The sequence below is a fragment of the Melozone crissalis genome, unplaced genomic scaffold (assembly GCF_028551555.1).
Source record: "Melozone crissalis strain CALT ecotype California unplaced genomic scaffold, PUWL_Pcris_2 ptg000013l_1, whole genome shotgun sequence".
NCBI classification, from domain to species: Eukaryota; Metazoa; Chordata; class Aves; order Passeriformes; family Passerellidae; genus Melozone; species Melozone crissalis.
In genome coordinates, this window is record NW_026535791.1 from 11,693,497 (window position 1) to 11,716,063 (window position 22,567).

Consider the following 22,567-nt stretch of genomic DNA (forward strand, 5'->3'; position numbering starts at 1 on the left):
AATTATTGCTCTGCATAAATTTCTCCCCTCAGATTTCCATGTTCACAAGATTTTGCGCATGCAGCACTGTCCATCAGCACAGTCAGCAAGGGACACGCAGTATCATCATCATCATCCTTCCAGCCTGGCACACAACACCAGTCTTAAACACTTCAACCAGGCCAGTGGTGTGGGACAAAATCACTAATTACTGACAGGTTCATGAAAGTATCTGTGCTAGCCTAGGGGATTGCAGGATATTTTTGGAAGCTGAGATCAGTTTTTCGGTCCTGAAAACAGCCTCTCACCCTTCCATGGAAATGAAGCTTGGGTGCACTGAAATGGTAGCATGTTCCAACAGTTACTAATTTGGACAACGAAAGGAAAAGGATCCCTTTAAAGAAAGACATCCTAGACTCTGGGAAAATTAGAGTCTTTTCCCCACAAGCAGGCATTGTTAAGAAATGGGGAGGCACAGCCTAAAAATAATTTTTTTCCAGAAGCTGAGTCTGTAAGTGAGTCTGTAAAACTTGATTTCTTCCTAATGTGTGGAGATGAAGCATTTATTGACACAGAAAAAGTGGATGGGGTAGAAACCTAGCACCCTAGCACACCCAAATCCCCTGCATATGCCTGTTTCTAAATAAACACTCAACTCAGGTACAGATTCAGGCAACACAGCTAATTGGTTCTCAGAATTTCCTACCAACGAGCAGATCTGACTTACACATTCTTATTCGGGAAGCAAAAATTTGACAGAAATTGTACATCCTTGCCTGACCTCTAGATGCTCCATTTGCTCCTCTCCTCCCTTACTGACCACTTTCCTCTTCAGAAGGTCTTCCTCCACATTCCTGTTTCCCTTTTCAGGCAACATTTCTTATGCCCTGCCATCATCCCAAAAGCAAAAGTCGGATGAACAAAATTCATTTGTGCTGTAGGCAACTGCAAGAGACTTCAGTGTAAGTCACACCAAAGTTGAAATTAGTCTCCAGAGTGTAACTAGGAACCGGAAAAGAAAGTTAATTAACACCAGAAATATGAAAAAACACCTTTTTCTATGCCTTAGCATTACTGATTAATATTATCAGTCTTGTTCTGAATGTTTCAAGCAGGATACAGACTAGAACATGGGACAACCTTCTAAGGAGAGCAGAAGTCTCACTGCTGGGAGCACTTAAATCTCAGGTGAGCAAAGCACAGGATTAAGCATGGAAAAGCATGAGCCTGCAATGCATCTGCTGCTGGATAGGATGATCTAACATAGTTTCCTATCTCAGACATCCCAATAATCCAGTCAAACACTGGGGAAAAAATGAGCTGCATGTTCCTCTCTGAAACAGTGAAGAGCCCATCAAGATGAATGAACTCACATCTCACTTAAATTTTTCACTGACTTTGACAGATTCTCCAGTTAGGGTCTACAGAAAACTGCACAAGTGCTGTCTCACAATTAATGGATGTATTCCCCACCTTTAATAGATATAGTCACAGTCTTGGATAGCATAAGTTTCTTGTGACACTTATTCTGAAGCTGATTGCCTGGGCTCGAAGAGCTACTGACCTGGCCCACTCAGGGCCACTGGCAGCTTTCTGCTTCCTAATCCATACACAAGTCAGATTCCTGTTCCAAAAGGCTGTACTAAACTTGGCCTGAATGAGGAATAAAGAACGGGATTGACAAAGCACCAGGAATATAACTCATGTCTGATTTATGGAAAAGACATGTGGTAAAATCATGTTATCTCATCATCTGTGGTTTGGACTAAGATCATTTTAATGATTTAGGAACTTTGATCATTTACAAAACAATATCTCTGCTTCATAACAATAGAGCATATGCTAAATGAAGTAAGAACTGGCTGAGTGACAGATTGGATATGCAACTGTCAACAGAAAACCATCATTGAGTGAGAATGCATTTGGAGAGATTCCAGAGGGATCAGTATAAGGCTCAGTGCTTCCCTAGCTGACATGAAAATAAATATAAACCATTACTGGGAAAATATGTCCCTCCTGTAATGACACAAACAGACAGTGGAGTTGTATGGAGCAACATAGGGTACTTGCTAAGTTAGGATAATTAAAGGAAAATAGATCCTAAATCAGCAAAGCAAAAAGGAACTGTAGGAAGAAGGAATGAAAATTGCAACAGCAGGATGGCAGACTCCATACTGAAACAGCTCAAGAGGAGTTTACAGGGCAAAAGTAAAGTTTTTTAGGGAAAACTGCAAATGCAATCAGTGGAATGAAAGCAGAGGTAGGGATAGGGAGAGTGCTACTGATCAAGGAGCATCAGTGAGAACGATGTCTGAATGCAGCACACAAATCTGGTACCCTGGCTGTCAAATAAACATGAGTGTTTAAAACAACAGAAAGGAAGCAAAACAGAATCAGTAGATTAATCAAATCCTGAAGAAAATGCCTTCCAATTAAAGACTTCATATTTTCAGTTTGTTAAAAAGGACACTGAGAAAATCTGGTAGAAGTGAGATGACCTGGATGTGCAAATGTCTTTGTGAGGCAAAGACAGTAGGATAGGAAACAGCTATCAGAAAGCAGCAGAGTAAAATTTAGTCACCAGAGGATGAAGCTAGATTAAGTTTAGTTATGAAACACACAAAGTTTCCCTTTTCAAAAGAATAAATAAATTAGAGCATAGTATTGAGGGAAATGACCAGATAAGTCTGTTTTGTGGTGTCTTCAGCAGAAGACTGGATAACTCCCTGCAGGGTAAGTGGCAGTCAGATGCAAAGACTAGCTGTGGGGCTCAACACCAGGGTAACTGAATGAAAAATTATGGCCCACATTGCACAGGAGCCCAGACTTGAGATTTATCACCTCTCCTGCTCTTAAACTTCAGCAAGTCCAAAGCAGAAATTAGGAGACTTGAGGAGAGGCACCTGTTCTGCAGCAGTCGCGTGTTTTACACAAACAGCTATTGGGGGTCTTTTGTAAGCAGGGCACCTCTCAGTGCCCTGCAGCAAGGAGAGGGGGCTCAGGGGAGCCCCTTCCAAAGGAGCCAGGAGGTTGATGGCCATCACAGGCAGTGCAGGTTTGCTCTGTCTGTCATGTGTTCAGGCTGATGTGCCCCTCCCAGAACACCCTGCTCCTTTCAAACGCTGCCTGCAGGCTTTGAAGTCTCACAGATACAGGCACAAAGTCAGATGTGCTGCAGCCTAATTAATTTCAGGTTGACATTTTATTTACAACTACATGGTGTGGCTTTGCTTTAATCGGCTTTGTAGATGAGATACTCTTCACTTGGCAGCTATTGACCTAACTCTGTTTTTCAAGAGGCATAGCCTGATTCTTTCCAATGTGGTTGTAAGGACGGGGCTGCTGAGGAACCCAGGGAAACAGAGCAGACTGCAGGGAACCATTGCTTAATGGAGATCTGATCAATTAAACCATTTAAATATTGGGCACAGTATCATATCTGTACTGTATGCTAGTGATTTATCAGTCAGGGTAATTATCTAAATCATATCAGTGTAACATACCACCCAGGTACAGATGAAAAACTAGAATTCTGTCTTCCTTTTTCCTTGTGAATTACCTCCATTAAGAAAATAAATATGCTTTCATTTTTAGATAGACTTTCTTATGCCAAAGGAAGACAGCGAGTGCCAAAAGAGAATGTAGATGGGAAGTTAAGATGAAGAGAACTATGCACTGGGTTTGGCATGTGTTGAAAACAGAGGTCATTTTTAGTACAGAGAGTTAATTAAATAGCTAACAGTTTTAGAATTTGTGAAATAGCACAAAATAAGATGCTAGGAACCTCATTAATGCAGGCTGTGTCTGAGAGTGTGTGCTCTGGAGCATGTCCTACACTCCCGGTCTTCTCATGATCCCTCTCAGATACCTGTCCATAAAGTTCAATGGCCGTTTTTTGGCTAGAGATCCTGCACTTTCTTTTCAGGGCAACCAAGGTGGGGACGTGAGGAAAATGATGCACATCTTAAACCTTTCAATCCAAACTCTTTGAAGTGTGCAGTTGGAAAAGACTACCTCATTACCTGTACACACAAGCTGCTTCAAATGAGAACATTTACCTTCCAGGGTGTAATGCAACACAACCCAATCCCAATTCCCTTGTGCACATACAGTCCATCCCTCTCTGTGGCTGCCTTCCACAGATGAGTGATGAGAAGGGTATTTGGCTCATCGGCTTCCTCTGCCATGCTACTGTGCTTTGTAGACTGTCAAACCATGGACTGCCACTTCTAACACTATGGCTGTAAAACATATAGTTTTGGCTTCTGCCAACCAGCACTCTCTCAGACCATGCCTGATCATGGTCCAAAGGATTATATGGACCCCCAGCCGTTCCCAGTTGGCAGATTGTACTATTCTAATCTTTCCTATAAGGAAAGGTTTGGCTATATGAACATGGCCCATGATCTGCCAGAAGGCCTTATGGGTCAGAAAATGTACCCCAGTCAGCTCTAGGCAGCAAACACATCTCTAGAAACACTTCTTTAGAAAACTTGCCAGCTGTCCAAGTTGCACAGCTGTGCCCTTCACTGTAGCCAAATCCTGACTCGTCTCACCAGAGTTTGGGCATCTAACAGGAAAAGCACTAAACTTCTACACCAAATGGGTAGAGAAAGACACCCATGTGAGGATTCTGCCCCTGTATGTTCAACAGTCATGAATCACCCTTGCAAGATGCTTCTCAACTAAAAAGCTACACAACTACTTAATGTTGGGCCCCTGGCTTTTACACACTTAAATGCAGGTAAGACTAATCCTACCTTTAGAGTCTCCCATGGGCCACATCTACCACAGTAGCTTCTTACCTCACTGAGAGCGAAAAGTTTCATTTCCAGCCTGACGAGATAGGCACATCATGCAGAATGCCCTAAGTGGTTCTAGTTGGTACCTAGCATTAACTCAATGCAGCCTTAAGCTACCACAGAGGCTCTTGTTATCAAATGTCCTTGTGTCCTCTACAGTCTATCTTGTTCCTACCTAAATATGAGATTACAACTATTTTGTCTGGTGCAGGAGACCCAAAATCATTATCCATGTTGGCTGGAAAGAGTGCTGATTTTGGCTAAAAGAGAAAAAAAATCAGTACAAACCCATATTCCTTTGGATCAGTATACACTCCTTAACTCTTGCTGGAAAATAGCTTCGATTAGAGAAGTTGAGGAGGTCAAAGCAGTATTTGTTCTTCCCCACATCAAACAAAGTGCAGTTAAATTCTGTCCCGTTGTCTCCAGGCTGAAGGATGTTTTCATACAGCCAAGTTGTTCTTTGACTTGGATGCTTGAGAGCCTCTTTATAAACAACAATTTTTCCACTGATAGACGTGCATGGCGGAGAGATTACAAAGACCTGAACCAAAGTTTTGCATGTGTCTTCTGCTGCCACAACTAGTCTGTATCCAAATTTGTGGAGGAGATCTACAGGTCCTATGGAGGCAATGATGGAATGTGTTTCTAACGATTTCAGTAACACAGTGATGTATATTTCTTGACTGACAGGTGGGCAGTCAAACTCCACCCACTGGGACCTAGACAGGGGGATTCCTTTGCTAGTTCTAATGCCCAGAGTCTCATCAGAGCATACTCTTCTGAATTCATAAAGGGTGCTGGTGAATATCACATCCAGTGAAATCACAGTCCTGTTCATGGCACATAACTGCTCATTTGTAAAAAGTCCAACCTGAAGGGAGCTCCCAAGCACCTCTGAACTCCTGTTCAAATCAATGTGAAATACAGGCCATTCCACATGGAGGGTGGGCATGCTGTTTCTGCTCCACTGAGCAGCACTGCTATTGTCACTGGGGGAGACCATTCTGAACAAGAAATCACCAGCACTCTTGAAATGGAAGCACTCAAACACCACCGTCCCCTGGGACTGATTTGCAGGAAGCTGTTTTCTTGCAATTATCTCACTGGTGCTGGCATCCAATAAAAGGATGGACACATGCTCTGCTGTCACATTACCACCACTGTAGTACTGATATTCCACAGACACTGTGTCATTGCTGAAAGCTACATGATCCGGGTGCTCCAACAGGAGATACTCCACTTCGCCGAGAACTGAAAGGAAAAGTTCCACAACAGTATTAAGAAACAGACAAGTAATTGTTCCTATGGAAGAAAATAAATATTTTAAAAATGGATATTAAAAGCAGTTCTCAGTCTTTTTCAAGTGAACCAAATGACAAAAAAAGAAAAGGTCCTAGCAATAGCAGTTGGAGCTCAACAGCTCTGTTCTGTGCAGGGATGTGATTTGGAGCAGCTCAAAATCCACTGCAGTAACACATTCAGGAAGGCAAAAACCAGTACTATAAAGTGGACCACAAACCACCCAAAAGATTAACAGAAACCTTAATTTATCAGATCAGATTCTCAAACTTTTCAACTTCTTTGACTTACAGATTTTTAAACTCCACAGAGGCCAGCTGTTTTTCAGCTTCAGCCATAATTTAGCAAAAAAAGGACAGTGGTTTCTTATACAGACAGATGAAAAATGTCCCCCAAGTTAAATAGAATAGGAAGTCTGCATGATGCTTTTTGAAGCCTTTTCTCTTGCTCTGTCTTATGAATCTTTCATTTTGCTCATTTGCATCGCAGACACTTGAGTGAAAGAGCTGAAAATAACAGTGATGGTGACTGCAGCACTTTTCCTGTCTCAGATGTGGTGCAACATGTCTAAATGACATCATTCCATTATAAATGGTGCAGTCTTTTCAAATTCACTTCTTGCATGACCATGTTTGTGCAAGTCGCCAAATTATCCTGAGACATGCTGTAACTAGTGATGATATCTAAAGCAATAAATTGGAAGATCACATTTCCGTTCTTAGCTCAGCTACCTTCTCTGCATTGCCTGAACCTTAAGGATTTCAGGCACAGAAAGGTTATCTGAAAAAATGGAAACTGCATATTTCTATTCCAGATACAGTATGTGCTGTGAGACATCTTTATTAAATTAATTGTCTGGGGAAAGGCTTCTGAGTCTTAGATGGAAGGTGCCATGGAAGTGTAAAACTTCAGTTAAAGCAATCCTTTCATAAGTAGTATCAACTAACAATACTTTGACTTGTTAAATCTGTTACACATGTCTTAAGATGACCTCAAAGAAAGCTTTGCTGGAAAAACACTGCAACTGCCAAGGCAAGCACTTAGCAGTCAGGAGTAGCAGGACTCATCTCACATAATATTAGACGCCTACTACTCTAAGCTTCAATTTGAGTTAGTCACCTTGGATTCACTTTCTTCTCAGCAGGAAAGATTTTCAGGAAGAAATTCATCTGACTGGGTATAGACATTTACATCTGGGCAGGGTGCAGTGTGCGCCAGAAAAAAACAGCCTATTACTTGCCACCAGCTATAACATGTCCTTTAAATAACCAGCTCCAACCACATACATACATACATAAAGTCTGAGTAAAGGTGGCACGCACAGCCTTACACATATAAATCGTACATATACTCTTACATGTATTTGTACTATAATTCCAGCCTTTCATTTGCATTTCCACAAGACACTGCTTCATTTGGCAGATGGACAGTGCTCATTATCAGAGGGTTCTTTTGTTCTCAGTCTTCTGTTAGTGGTCCTATGTATTATTGACTGCACACCATCCAAAATCCATCCGGATAACATAGAATTATTCATTTCCCCCATGGACTCTTCTATTGTGCCCTTATTGTAGTGCATTAGTGCATTAGAAATATTAATGACTTTATCCTTCGAAAATCCCTGAAAAATGAGAGGAGGTCACTATTCTTGTTTAGTGTGTTAGGAACCAAGGCACAGGCATGAAGGTAAAAACTGTCAAGTATCAACTAATTGTGGCGCCCTGTGAAAGCCAGGACCTGATTTTAAGTACAATGGTCCTTCAGACATCCAAAGCAGGATCCCGTTCATTGCAGCTGTGGTGAGCACGTGGCACTGCAGCAAACCTGATCTCAACTTGGACACCCAGAGAGTAAGAGACAGACATCTAAAAAGTGTCTCTGAACTGACCAGCAACACTTGCTCTTCATGTTTTGGCTCTGTCACGTGTCCCTGCCCATATTTTACAGTCCTGTTTCTACCACCATCCACTTTCAGTATCTCTTGGGTACTAGCCTAACTCCATTATTGTTACCACAGTTCTTCAAACTCCTGCACTCATCTCTTTACCTTATAGCTCTTTTATCTTCTGCTGTTCCTTGGGCCTGTGATTAACTCCAGCACATTCCAACCTTCCTTGCTCATTCCATAAGGGAGCACAGGACAATCAACTCTTGTGTTCAATAATGTTGGAGAATTCTTGCCCTGGGCTGGAGCATGCACAGTGTTGTATGAGGCTGGCAAGAGGAGCCAGGGGGAGTTGGAGCACACTTGACCCTTCAGAGAATCTCATCTCTAAGTCATGTGCAAGGATTTAGATCTGGACCAGATCTAGGTCTTTATAAGGACAGCAGAAAGCATGTCCCAGGCCACTGTGAAAACTCTAACAAAAATGAAATTCCCACAGATGTGTTAGAGTTTCCCAGTGAAATGGCTGTGAGTTGCTGGGATATTTTTTCTTTGATAGTGGGCAAAATGATGCATTTCTCTACATGGGTATCAGCTAGATTCAATGTAGCTGAAACATGAAAGGAAAAGGAAATCAGACCATGGCAAAAACCCAGCATGAAAAATTTCAATTTTAAGCTTTAAACTTACAACAAAAACATTCAAGCGATAGTAATAAAAAGCACTGATGTCTCTACCTACTGCTTTATTGTCCTTACTCTCTTCTACAACTGTCTTGACCTCCTTGCACTGTTTGTCATTTGGAATGGCTGAGACGAGGAGTAACAGCACTCTGTATGTAGGGAGGAAGGACAGGAGGGCAGGGGACTGCTGTGGAGCAGTGCATCAACCCTAAGTGCAGATCAGTCAGGAAGTGAGGAAAGTGAGCACTGCTGGAGGATGCAGTCACAGCACTGCAGAGCTCTGGCTGGTGCACCCAAACTCGCAGCATCCTTTCCTCCAGTTTGGTAAATAAGAAATTTGCACTTTTGGACAGCCCACATAGCAGTTTTTCACAGTGCTCCAAAAGACGCCAGTCAGGAGACAGCTTCCACTGCAAGCTCCTTCAGCTGCCCTCCAGCCTACTACGCGCCCATGACTGCTACATGCCAAAACTTCATCCCAATTGTTCGGACAGCCACTCACGGGCATCCTTCAATGCACTTGTAACATTTTCATTGTCATTACAATGGTATCCCATTGAAAGAAGTCTGGCTGTGGTACCAACGACCTGCTAGAGAAGTCTTTGTAAGAATTCACACTTTAAAAGATTAAAAGAAAAGTCCTTGATTTCACTGAAGAGCAAGAAGAATTACTTGAGGGTGCTATTCAGATAGTTATTTGTGGGATCTCAGTCTCTCAGAACTGGGGTGCAGGGTGAACAAGACCCCCCCTGGGGGGCTCGGGAGTCCTGGAATGCTGCCAGAGATGTCTGGTGGCTGGACTTTGATCCCACATGGGAGATGACATCAGTATGAGGACGGGAGGATTTCACTGGGGTGAATGGTGAAGGGACAAGTTAATTGGAGTGTGAGATACAGGGCTTAAGATTTCTGTACAGGGGGGTCTAGAGAAGTAAGATGGAGGAATTGGGGCGTGCCCTTCTCCTTCTTCTTCTTCCTCTAGACCTCCATCTTCTGTGGTGATGTTGGCACTCCGGGATTGGACCTTACTAGGGGAACACTGGTTAATAAGGGTAGAGGGTATTGGAGAAAAATGATAAATATGGTATACGTAACTCCGGGTATAAAGATAGGTGACCGCCCCAGGGGCTTTCAGTGTGTGCCCATGGCTGACTGCTGAGCAGAACTCTGTCAGGCCAAGAGAAAATCTTTTAGATAAGCAATTAATAAACACCGAGACCGAGAACAAATCTGAAGCTTCCTCTCGTCCTTTCGAACCCGGGGGCCCAAGGCCATCTTTGGGCTTTTCCCCAGACCATCTGAACAGCCCAGAAATCCCACAACTGGCGTCCCTGGGTGGGCTATCTCCCACCAAACCTTTCGGGGGGGGGAAAGCCCTGAAGAGCTGAAGAGCCAAGAGAACAGCACTGATAACTCCAGAGGAGGGAAGCCTGAAGAAAGAAAGAAGAAAAAGAAAAAACCGGCCGGGAGAAGCTGCAAAAATCAGCAGTCACTGAGAAATCCCATCTCTCAGCTTCTGCTGAAGACAGCTCGTAGCAGAGCGGCCTGGATTGGGACCAGAAAGGCGCCTCTGATCCATCCCTCGTAATCTGCTGGACGGAGAACAAGGGCCTCCAGACCACGCTGGCGACAGATTCGGTAAGAAGGCCAAAATAATACTATGGGGGCAACACTCTCCCAAGAACAACGGGAAATCTTATCCACCTTACAAAGTGTAGCAGAATTATATACAGAAGGGATCCCAAAGAAAGAATTAAAACAGCTGTTATTATGGGCAAGGCTCAACTACCCACTTGCAGAGACATATCTTTTGTTCGAAGTCGGGTTTTGGCAAGAGATTAATAGGCATTTATATATTTTAGCAACAAAAAAAGATGAGACAGCGTTAAAGCTACTCTCGCCGGCAAGAATCATGTTACAAGGTATTGCAGTCCAGTCTAAAAAACTGGAGAAGCAGCGAGAAGCTGCGGCACCCTCAGAGGAGGGGGCGGAGCGGCAGAGCTCCGGGAAAAAATTAGCTCTGGCTTTAAAAGGCCAGGGGGAAAGGGCTCTCGAAAAAAGAGAGCAGGAAAAAATATTAAAACCCCCGATCAAAAAATGCAACAAACCCCAAGGGCGTCCTGAAACTCCAGAGAGTGTGGAGGAGTCAGGAGCAGAAGGGGGGGAGCAGGAAGATAAGGGATCGGGGGGGGGGCCTGCTCGCGGCGAAAGCGGCGACGCGGCGGCGGCGGCGGGCGCGAGCAGCGCCGGTGAGGATGAGGACACGCCCGCGGAGGGCGAAACTCGCAAAAACCGGGGGATAGACTCACATACCAGCGCGGGGGCGGCGAGCGCGCAAGGCGGGCTGAGGGAAAACGCGCAGCCCCGGAGGGCCGCCGCGGCGGGACGCAGGAGGCGCGCGGGTGTAACGTCAGAGCCGGTGCGACGATCAGCTCGAATCGCGGGTAGAGCCGGGGTGCCGGCGGGGGAGGCGAACACAACGTCAGAGGAGGAGGGGTCGGATTCCGGGACAGACCGAGGGGCGGGAACCTCGGAGGTGAAACAGGGGGGAGACGATGATGACGTCACCTTGGGGGACACCGGAAGTAGCTCAGAGAGCACGCACGCGCAGAGAGTAAGACGCGGGCGGGCCCGAGCCCGGTCCCCTGTGACGTCGCGGGTGAGGAGGGGCCGTGTTAGGGATTCTACGTCCCGCGGCTCCACACCGTCTCCAGATCTGGTGCCTTTGGTCTCGAGCCTCGGAGTTTCAGTTCCTTCCCCTCACGGGAGACGCCGAGCCGGAAGAGGAAGTAGGGTAGTCGAGATTGCACCGTCATCCGAGCCAGGGGGGCCGGTGACAGCGCCACCTAGTGGCAGGAGGGCAGAAGTGCACGACATGCCGGGTCGGCTCGGCGGAGCCACAGCGCCATCTCGTGGCGAGACTGCAACAATGCAGCAATTTTTTCCAACAATATATAAAAAGAAAAGCACCTCGAAGAAGACAATGTTAACACAACAAAGGGATTATCCATCTGATCCACCGATCGTGAGACATTTTCTAAACAACACACAGGCAAAGCTAAGGGAAAATCCTTTAGTTTTGGTCAGAAACCCAGAAACAGGACAAATAGAGGGTCCTTTCAGACTAATCACTTGGGGAAAGGGTTTCGCTTGTATCTCCACAGATCGAGGTCTGAAGTGGGTGTCGGTGCGGCATGTGAAGCCATTCCGAACACGAGAGCACGAGAACGCTGATCCAAGAAGCAGAGAGACGAGTACTCAGACAGAAGTCGAGACTCGGGCTGCGAAAAACGACCCAGAAGAGAAATGAAAAGAAACTAAGGACTTTGGGGGGTTTTCACATAAAAGCAAAAAAAAAAAAAAGGGGTCTTTTGGTGCAAACAGAAGGGGGAGATGTGGGATCTCAGTCTCTCAGAACTGGGGTGCAGGGTGAACAAGACCCCCCCTGGGGGGCTCGGGAGTCCTGGAATGCTGCCAGAGATGTCTGGTGGCTGGACTTTGATCCCACATGGGAGATGACATCAGTATGAGGACGGGAGGATTTCACTGGGGTGAATGGTGAAGGGACAAGTTAATTGGAGTGTGAGATACAGGGCTTAAGATTTCTGTACAGGGGGGTCTAGAGAAGTAAGATGGAGGAATTGGGGCGTGCCCTTCTCCTTCTTCTTCTTCCTCTAGACCTCCATCTTCTGTGGTGATGTTGGCACTCCGGGATTGGACCTTACTAGGGGAACACTGGTTAATAAGGGTAGAGGGTATTGGAGAAAAATGATAAATATGGTATACGTAACTCCGGGTATAAAGATAGGTGACCGCCCCAGGGGCTTTCAGTGTGTGCCCATGGCTGACTGCTGAGCAGAACTCTGTCAGGCCAAGAGAAAATCTTTTAGATAAGCAATTAATAAACACCGAGACCGAGAACAAATCTGAAGCTTCCTCTCGTCCTTTCGAACCCGGGGGCCCAAGGCCATCTTTGGGCTTTTCCCCAGACCATCTGAACAGCCCAGAAATCCCACAGTTATTTATTTTGAAGTGTTTTTAAGCCAGCTTGGGTTGCGCTGTTGGCTTGTCAGCCTTCGGTTATTCAGAGCTAAGTAGAACAAAAACATCAGTAAACTGATAAGAAATGAGAATACAGTTTAGTTGGATGTTAGAGCTTTTTATAGCACTTCAGTAATTTTCCAGAGCATACTGGATCACTTAAAAATAGTCTTATCTGAAACAGAGAACTATATAAATGAAATAGCTATCTAAAATCGATGTACACAGTAATATTCAAAAATATGTATATGCAGAACTGTTTGGAAGCAATTTTCTGAATTATGGGCTGCCCTTTAACTGAAAATAAGGTGAAAGTTGATACACCTAAAGTTTGCAGCAGAGATTTAGCTCATTAACTGTACCTCATAATTACTTGCTGTGCCACACTCTATAAAGTTCATAAATAATAGCTTTTACCTCTGAGTCAATCAGTTGTGAATGTCTAGAGGACTGGCTCACCAAGAACCAGTGGATATTGCAATCATCCATCTCACATCTTGGGTCCAGTGAATTTATTACTTACCTTACTGTGTTACACACTCAGTGCAGTGTTTCTACCTGGGCTGGTTAGCTGTCTTATTAAAAAAAGGAATTGTACTAAAAGCCATAGACAAGAGTCTTTATTTCTACTAGAACCAAGTTCATCTAAAAGACAGCAATTCTAGGTTCTTTACATCTTTTAGGGATCCTGTGCTCTGCAGCAGAGATGGAGTATGGACAGAGGAATGAGTAACATACCAGTCATTACTTACTATCATTTTTCTCACTTATACAAGGACAGCACACTGCATATGTTTTCGTCCATTTCCCTCTTTTGTAAGACATCTTCAGCTGTTTGACACAAGAACTACCTGCTACAGCTCATTCCATAAGTGGGGATTAATCACTTCTTTTCCCATGTTTTCCACGCTGTACTTATTTCTGCAGCGCACAGCTTAATCAGAGTGGTTTGACAATGTACTGCAGCTGTCAAAACAATGCTGACTTTTAAACTAGGAATGAAATTTTCTAAAACATATTAATTGCTTAGGAATTAAGAGTCCCATTTTCAGAATTTCTAATTCACTCTGCAATAAGAAAGTAATCTGCAAACCTACTTCCTACTTAGTACATTCTTGGAAAGGATAAGACACCATAGATAGGATGCCCCTCAGTTCATAGACATCTTGCAGGTTTCTGACTTGAACTTAGGATGTCTAACTTCCCTTCTTGGCAGCTGATGGTGAAAAGGAGGCTTTTTCATTCTACACATCTCAGTTGCAGATGGGTAAGAGCTGCTTTCAATATGTATGGATTTATGCATGGACTAATCAAACAAGACTGTCTCTGACTTCCTGTCTAATTTTATGTGACTAAGATTGAATGAGTATGAACCTCATCCTTTGGCTTCCTATACAATCAGAGTAAAGAACACCTCTGTTGTACTCAAAAGGTCTCTGGGTGGCAGATGGGGGGCTCAGATGGGGGCTCACTCAGCCACAGGAGCTTGGCTGTACTGTAGATGCTTACACATGATCCAACCACCCGGGTTCCTTTCCCAGTAATGGAGAGAAACAGGTAGTTCTGTACATATTTCCACCCATGCCACTATGGATACCTAAACCAGACCTACCTTCCATGATGTTCATCAAATATTATGAAATATAAGTCTTACAAGAGAGCAGAGTTCCAGTTACTGCTTCTAGCACAGCCCGTCCCTTGACGCTCATGGAAATTTGTTAGTTTGTCTTGTTCATTTCCCTGAGCAAATTTATATCAGGAAAGAATCCTGACACTGATCTAAAGGGACAGTTTATGCAAGTTGCATTTAACTATTGCATAAGATCTAGACTAAACTCTGTGCCTCTCAGTGGTGGCTTCCACAGCATTTCATTTCCACAGATCACCTGGAAACACCACCATGCAAAACCACCTTGTGAAAGCACATCAAAGCTTTCCCTTGACAGCTCTAATACTCACCGTAGTCACAGAGCACTACTAACAATAGATTTGAAAAATCTTTCAACATATGTTTCATTCTGACCAGTGAGATCCTGGGTCCTTTTACTCCTCATGTCCTTTTTTAGCTCCAAAGTGCCAGCACGTTTTCCAAGAACACCTAAAAGTTAAAAAATTACAGCTGTGTCAACTTTGCTTCATAAAATATGTGAAGAAAGACATTTCATTAATAAATAAAAAAATATTAATTATTAATTAACATTTCTCTCATTTACTTAACAACTACTAACACTGTATCAATGCATCTGAATAAGGACAGCTACAATTCACTGTACAATAATTTTCTATCCTGAAATACAGCTCCTGAGCCAGAACAACAAAGACAGATAACAACAACTTTATCTTTGCACTGCAGGAACTGCTGCTATGGATATCTTATATTATGACCAAGGCTCACAATGGCAGAATAATGAGTATTTTATACAAAATATAACTCTGAGCTCAAGACATACTGATATTGGAGATTTATTGCTGGTGCACAATTCAGTTAATTTGTCTGTCAGCTACCTTCAAGTATGAAAGCAGCTCAGCAGCAAACTGATTGGTCATTGAACCAACTTTTTGGTCATTGACCTCCCTCTGTTACTCAGGTCTAGTAATACACTTAGTGATCTTACTAGATTTATAAGAGATCTATATCTGCCTTTTATGTCCCTCCAAGTGATCAGATGAAAAAGGTGCCAACTTCCACTTTTTCCTCCATAACGTTTTAAGTTTACAATCACTTGAGCCTTTGCTAAGCCAATAGAAATAGGTTTCTTTTGGCAACCTTCCCAGTTTTATGTCGATGTGGTTTAAACTAGTCTTTACGAGTCTCATAACAATTAGATAAAAGAGGTTGGAAGAACAATGATAGCAGCAAAACCAAACAGTCTCCTTCAGAAATGTAAGTAGGAGGGATTCTAAAAAGAGAAATTCTACTCAGAGGCCATTTCAAAATATAAGAGTTGCTCTCCTGCATTTCACTGAGCACCTGTAGGTCAGTGTCACTGTGCTCACCTTCACACAAACATACAAGAAAGGTCTTGAATAGGTTTACAACCTAATTTATGAGAGAAATTTGGCACTGGAGCGAGGAGAAGTTAGGAATGAGCAAAACTGTGGAGGATAATGGTAAAACATAGGAAATCATGTATGTTTCACAAATAAGGTATTTCAGCAATTACACTGCTCGGCTTGTTGAGCTAAGATGCAGCAGACGTGTTACTTGAAAGCTTTTTGAACTGCTCTCTGCGCCAAGTGGCTGGAGAGAATAATTTCTAAGAAGACTAGCAGCACAGCCTTGCTCAGTAAAAGCCCATTACAATAATAGCTGCACATATCTGAAAGGAATAATCATCAGCTGGCCCAGGAACTTGACAGGGCTCCAGAAAACATTAGATAGGGACAGTGATACCGCCACCACCCTCAATTTCACTTGATACGCTGTAAATTACAGGAAGACAAGCCTTGTGCCTCAGGAGAGGGGCGGCTGCTGACGGAGGGCGGCGGGGAGCCAGCCTGCCCCAGGGACAGCCGCTCCGAGCTCCGCCCGCTGCCGGCGGCAGGCGCAGCCTCGCAGCACGAACATCGTTCCTTGCCTGTGTCCTTACTGATCACTAATCAGTTAGTCGGAACAAGGAATCGAAGTAGTCCAAAGAAGAAAAAGCAGGCTTTGTTTAAAAAAAAATAATTGTGATAGATGTCTTTGAGTTAACTGCTCAAAGAAAATTCGAAGATATGTGGCATTGCTGTAAACTGCCCTGAAATAAAGTGGGGGAAAATTGCTTTGGGGGCCACCACCATGATTGTGCTGGATGACTTTAACTGGTCCTTTCCATTCCTAGCTTTCCTAGCTGCAGATTCTTCAAATGGCTTTTACAAATACTTCTTTCAGAAAGTCACACATTGACAGATGAAATTCAAATAATCCTAATCTCAGTCTAATGAGTGACACACTGCACAGAGGAAATGAAGCTATGGAAAGGAGAATAAATGCTCAGGAAAAAAGGAAAAAGCCTGTGTAGGAGAGCACTCTTGAGGTAGCTGCCTTACATCTTAATTTGCACATCAGCCCAACCAAGCAAAAAGCAGCATGGTTCATGAGACAGCGTGCCAGCGGGAGGCACAGGGACCAGACCTGACTTCTGTTCCTATTCCTGCCACTGCCAGACATAATGTCAGCAAACTGCAGCATTAATCTGCTCCCCTCCTTTCCACCCCATCTTTCACACTCTGTATTTATAGTAAAGACTTTTCAGGACAGAGACTCTTTCTAACCAAGCCGGAGATGGAGCCCAGTGCCAGAGCCCCTGGGTGTTTCGGTAACACCAATCATTTGTCACACCAAAACCTCTTCCCTCTCACCCTTCCTCCTGTGTTATCTTGGCTCTCTTGGGAAAGATTGTGGTGTGCAGCACGGGTAACACCCAGGCTAGAACTGGAGTGTTTGAAACTGTACCAAAACTAACTTCCAATTAGTGAGATCAGGCACCTCTGGAAGCCTAGCCCAGGGCTACTTCAGCCTCTGCACGCCTCTGCAGCGCTGGATTGCAGCAGGAGCCCTCCCACCTCACACACACACTGCTACTTCAGGCTACAGCCCTACCTTGGAACAAAGCTCCAATTAAAGTGCTCCACGAAGCCTCCCTGAGCCTTTGCACCTTTGCTAGCTCAATTCCAATAGTACCTCTAAATGCAATGCTGGCCCATTTCTGGTGTAGTAGTGCCCCCGTACTCCTCTCTTTCTGCACAGGTTTGTTCCTCTCCCCTCCTTCACTTTTCTTCCTTTTGCCTCATCTCAGTTTTGGAAAGGCCTTACACTGACCTCTAAGTTCAGTTCAGAATTTTCCCCTTGCCTCGTTATCTTCTCTAAGCCAATTTCTTTCTGGATTTCTCCTCATTTTTAGGTCTTCTTCCAAATTCTTCATATATTTGCCCCCTGCTCAAATATTTTTCCTCTTTTCACACTGCTATAAAATTGGTTTTTGAAGCAGACAGTACATTTAAATGGTTTCTACTCTATTCAGATCTTCTACCTCAAGTTCATTAACTTAATGAGATGAAAAATGATGGAACGGAGAAGGCTATCAGACTTCAAATAATTGGCTTTTTTAATTTATTGCTCTCGTGGACAAGCATGAACTGAGGCTCTATTGTGCAAAATGCAGCAGAAGCACAGCAACATAAAAAGATGCTTTCTTCTTCCAAGAGACAGTGTAATGGGCTGATTGGAAGTGGAAGACTTCCTCTCCAAAGGGAATTTGAAATGACAGATGAGGAGGGCAGAAGCCATAAAGCGCTTTGGAAGCAAAGACCAAGAGGCTTGTGTGCCACGCAAATGACACAGGAAAACTTTGAGTCCCTGCTCTGCAGCAGATTTCCTGTGCTATCTTGGTCACATCTCTTACTTTTCCTGTGGCACAGCCCTCCACTGGAGACTGTGTCTCACTATCTGGTATGGGGACCACAAGAATAAATCCTCATCAGCTGTGTGGTTTGCAGGCACACAGTGTCACTAACCAGGTAAGAGCCAGACATGAAATTTGAAATTGCACTTGCAATATCTTTTGCAAATAAGTAACAGAATAGGCTATAATACTGCCTATTAGAATCATATGCATTAACCTATTCAAAAAATGTCCCTATTTCCCTACATTGTTAAAACCATAAAATATATTTGGATCACTTTGGTTTTACAAAAAAAACCCACCCCTAAAATAAAACAAACAAATAAAAAACTCCAAGCCAACTGGATTTATGACTCCTGGTATTTTTGCAGCAGTATCCAAGGCTGCAGCACAGACATGACATTTCAGACACCAGCCACCTCTTCTGAGAGCTGTCACCTGCTGATTTGGCAGTAACCACCTTCACCAAGTGCAATAGCACAGCATTCAGTGCCTGCTCCCCCTTCATTAGGGAGATGACAGGCAAATAAGCCTTGTAGTTAAGAAAGGGCCATCAGGAATTAATCAGACACTCCATGACCAAGCATGGAGTTTAATGAGAACACATTAAACATCCATGGCACTCAAAACCTCTGTGCTCTGGAGCCTCAGTCATGCAGAGAAGTGCCACTGATGGATCCCATATTTCACCTACCCACAAATACCCTCAGTCCCCTTCCTCTGCAAATCCCCACCAAGAGCTGAGCCCTCCCCTGCCCCAGCTCACATCCTCCTTCAGTGACAGGGCTGTTCCTGCTCATCTCTCCTCTGAGCACAGCCCTGCTCTCTCCTTGTCCCACCAGCCCCACAGCTGCACGAGAAGATGGACGCAGCCATGGCACAGAAACCCCCCTGACTTAGGGTACACAGGAGAGCAAGGCGGGAGAAGGGCCTGGGGAAGGAGTGGGTGTGTATGATGTCAGGCTGAGGAGTGATCCTCTTGGAACCAACCTGCCCCAGGCAGCAGCACCTACCCAGGCACTCTGATGGACCTAGCAACCAGTCATGGTCTGGGTACTTTTTGAAATTAAGGAGGAAAAAATATTTTTTTTTTTTTAGCTGTTCACTATTAAACATTTTCCAGTTGTATTTGCAGCCCAAAATCTGCACAGTTCTGGCTACGTATGAGAGGCTGATGGCAAAATAGGCTACAGACAGAAAAGCCTGAAAGTCCCTAAATCCTCCCTACATTTCACAAGCAGCACTAACAGCAAAAAGAAATGTGTATCTGCAACATTTCCTCAAATGGATTTCTTCATATTTTATCTGTATATTGGAAAAGAGATTAATTATTTTCAACCATCATATGCTTATTGCAATGGGATTAGGCAGCTATTGAAGTGTTACCACCTGCTGGGAATTTCAGAACCTTCCATATAATCTCTTCACTTTGACAGTAAAGAGAGAACACCTCAACTATTCATCACATTTTATCAAAATCTAATCACTGCTGACCAGCCAGAGTGGTCAGGGCCAAAAATATGCCAGTTCTTGGAAGATATTTAGTTTAGCCAGGAAAGTGTCTATGTGATGTCTGCCACAGCAGGGGGCTAGAGCTGACATCCTCAAAGGCATCTTTCATTCTTATTTACACATCCAACAATTTTACATTGTTATCAGATAATGACTTTATTAAAATTATGCATCTAAATTCACTAGGCTGAAACTGACAGACCCAGATCCTCCTTGTACAAGAAAAAAAACCAGCAATTAGCTGCTAAAGCCTATTTTCATTAATATTTGGGGTCAGATCTCATAACATCCTGAGATTTCTCAGCTCTTTTTGATATTAACACAGCAATTCAAGAGCAGACTGGCCAGCAACATCTGTCCTTTGAAACCAAAGGGCTTACGATAAACAGCGTACAGGGATGATATTTACTTTGGAAAATGTACAATGAAAACAAGTTTACTAAGCATAAGGAGATTTGGGAAGATCTTCGAGCAATAATAAATAAAGAATGCAAAGAATTATATACATTACATGAGAGCTCATGGCATAAGGGAAGGAATGCAGCCATCCATTCTTTCCTTTCCCCTTCAGAGTTTCTTTTAAAAAAAAAATTTAAAAAAATATATATACTGTCCACTATTACTGGAATTCCCCTTTCGGAGGAGTTTATAATGAAGATCCTCGTATGGAGAACATACATGGCACAGCGGATACAATCCGAAGTTTGTTAGAGAAGCAGGTCTGAAATACCGTGAAGTATCAGTATTAAATGGAATTGCGAAGCTTTCTCCTACGCTTTACCCTGGGTTTGCCGTGCACTCACACGGCTTCGACCGGTCTAGCGACTGATATAAAGTAGAAATCACCAAACATATTCAAAACCACTAAAATTATTCCTACCTATTGCGGACTTGGGCGAGGAACCCGGGCAGCCGCTCCCCGTGCCGATGCTCCCGGCACTCCGGGAGCGCTGCAGCGCCGGGCTCCGGGCGGGACGGCCGCTGCCTGCGGGGCAGAGGCGACCACAGAGGATACGGGGCGGTGGCAAGCCCCGGGACCTGCCGGCGCACGGGTGTTTTAAAACACCTCCAGGACGGCGCGTCACGGCGATCACGGAGCGATCCCACGGCACCGCTCGCTCCGACCGACGGCTCTCCCCGCCCGTGCCCGCCGGCTCCGCGCCGACAGCCACCCCCGGCCGGCTCCGAGCCCGGGGCGGCCCGGGCTCCGCACCGCCCCACGCCTCGGCACCCAGCGACCCGCCCGCGCCCCGGCACCCCCGGGCTCGGCTCCCGCCCCGCGCTCACCTCCACGCCGCGGGGGAGCGGCCGGCGGGTCGGGATAGAGCGCGGTCCTTCCCGCGGAGGAGACGCTGCCGGGGGGCGGGCGGGCGCTCACTGCCCGCCGGCGGCAGCGGCGGCAGGAGGGTTAAATGGCGGCTGCGGGCGGCTGTCAGCGGGCGCGGGGCGGCGGCGGCGGGCGCCGAGCGAGGGCAGCCCGCGCCCCTGGCGGCGAGGCGCTCCCGGCCCGGCCCAGCCCAGCCCGGCCCGGCCCGGCCCGGCCCTGCCCCGCCGCGGCCGCGCCGCCCTCACACGCCCGCCCACCCCCGGGCTGGGGCGGCCTTGCGGGAGAGGAGACCCGTGAGGGGCGCGCCTGGGCCGTGTGCGCCCCGGGCTGGGCCGGCCCCGGTGAGGGCGCTGGGGCAGCTCCGCAGCTCCCCGCTGTCCGTGCGGCTTGTGTGGCAGCCCTGCGAGGAGCGACCGAGGTCACTCGGTCTGTTCAGCCTGGAGGAGACCGAGGAGAGAGCTCATCGCAGTTACGGCTTACTCAGGGTGGGGTGCAGAGGGGCAGACACTGATCTCTTCTCTGTGGTGACCAGGGATGCGACCCCTGGGAATGGCCTGAGGTTGTGGCAGGGGAGGTTTAGGTAGGATGTCAGGAAAAAGTTCTTCGTCCAGAGGGTGGTTGGGCACTGGAACAGCTCCCCAGGGAAGTGGTCACAGCACCAGCCCGACTGAGCTCAGGAGCGTTCGGACAATGCTGTCAGGCACATGGTGTGACTCTGGGGGATGGCCCTGTGTAGGGCCAGGTGCTGGACTGGATCCTTGTGGACCATTGTGGATTTTCCAACTCAGCATACTCCGCGAAAATCCCTCCCCTCCCGCCGGGCGTTGGTCAGGGCAACGTGTCCAGGCACGGGCCAGCACGTCGGAGCCAGGCTGGCTGATGACTGGAGAAGAGAGCGGTGGGCAGGCAGGAGGCCGCTCTCCAGAGTCAGCGAGTCAGCTTGCAGCAGTGGAGATGGAGCATTAAACAGCAAAGAGCAGCACCAGCTCCTTAATGTGCCCGTCTGCAGCTGAGGGCCACATATATGTGGGTATTTGTCATGTCCAGTGTTCATGGATAATGTTCAGGGACTGTTGTTACATGATGAATCTATCCTTGTGCAGAGACTGCTTTACTAAAAGCCCTTTCTGTCCATTTTTATACAACAGACTAATTTATCTCAGACTGTTGTTAAATTTATTTGCATGACACGAAGTCTGTGATTTAAATGCAAACTAGTGGATACCTACATGCCCACAAAGATAGGAAAGAAATTTATGGAGCATTTACATCAGACAGTGTTACATGTAATGGATTTTCCTGCTTTCTCTTATTCATTTATGGTAAGTGTGGGCATGACAAAAGGCCCAAGAGGAAGGGTCACTTTTTGGTGTTCAGAATTAAAAACAGACTAAAAGGTCCCTCCTAGTTAACTTGTATCATCTATATGACTGAGGAAATACAATTTCCACCCTACATGGGTATCTCTGCACCAAGTGAGTGTTGAGAACAAGCAGCTGCTTAGGGTTATTTCCCACCACATTGGCTGGACTCTGATCAACCTGCTGCTAAACCTCTTTTCCATATGCTAGCTGGGGTCTGTGATGGTTAATGCTTCACAGCCATGCTGCCATCTGGAGTACTGACGAAGCCTTTGGGAGAGCAAGACA

At 45.5% G+C, this 22,567-nt stretch overlaps 1 protein-coding gene across 1 annotated transcript in view; it reads right to left on the minus strand.

The window, feature by feature from the left end:
* THSD1 (thrombospondin type 1 domain containing 1) overlaps window positions 1-20,541 on the minus strand; it is a 29,225-nt gene extending 8,684 nt beyond the window's left edge. Inside the window, exons 1-3 of the mRNA XM_054272088.1 lie at window positions 20,472-20,541; window positions 14,652-14,790; window positions 5,070-6,035 (exon numbers count right to left, since the gene is read on the minus strand). Of these exons, the coding sequence (XP_054128063.1) occupies window positions 5,070-6,035; window positions 14,652-14,709 (1,024 nt within the window). The 5' untranslated portion in view covers window positions 14,710-14,790; window positions 20,472-20,541. The remainder of the gene's footprint in view (window positions 1-5,069; window positions 6,036-14,651; window positions 14,791-20,471) is intronic.
* Between the last annotated feature and the right edge of the window lie 2,026 nt (window positions 20,542-22,567).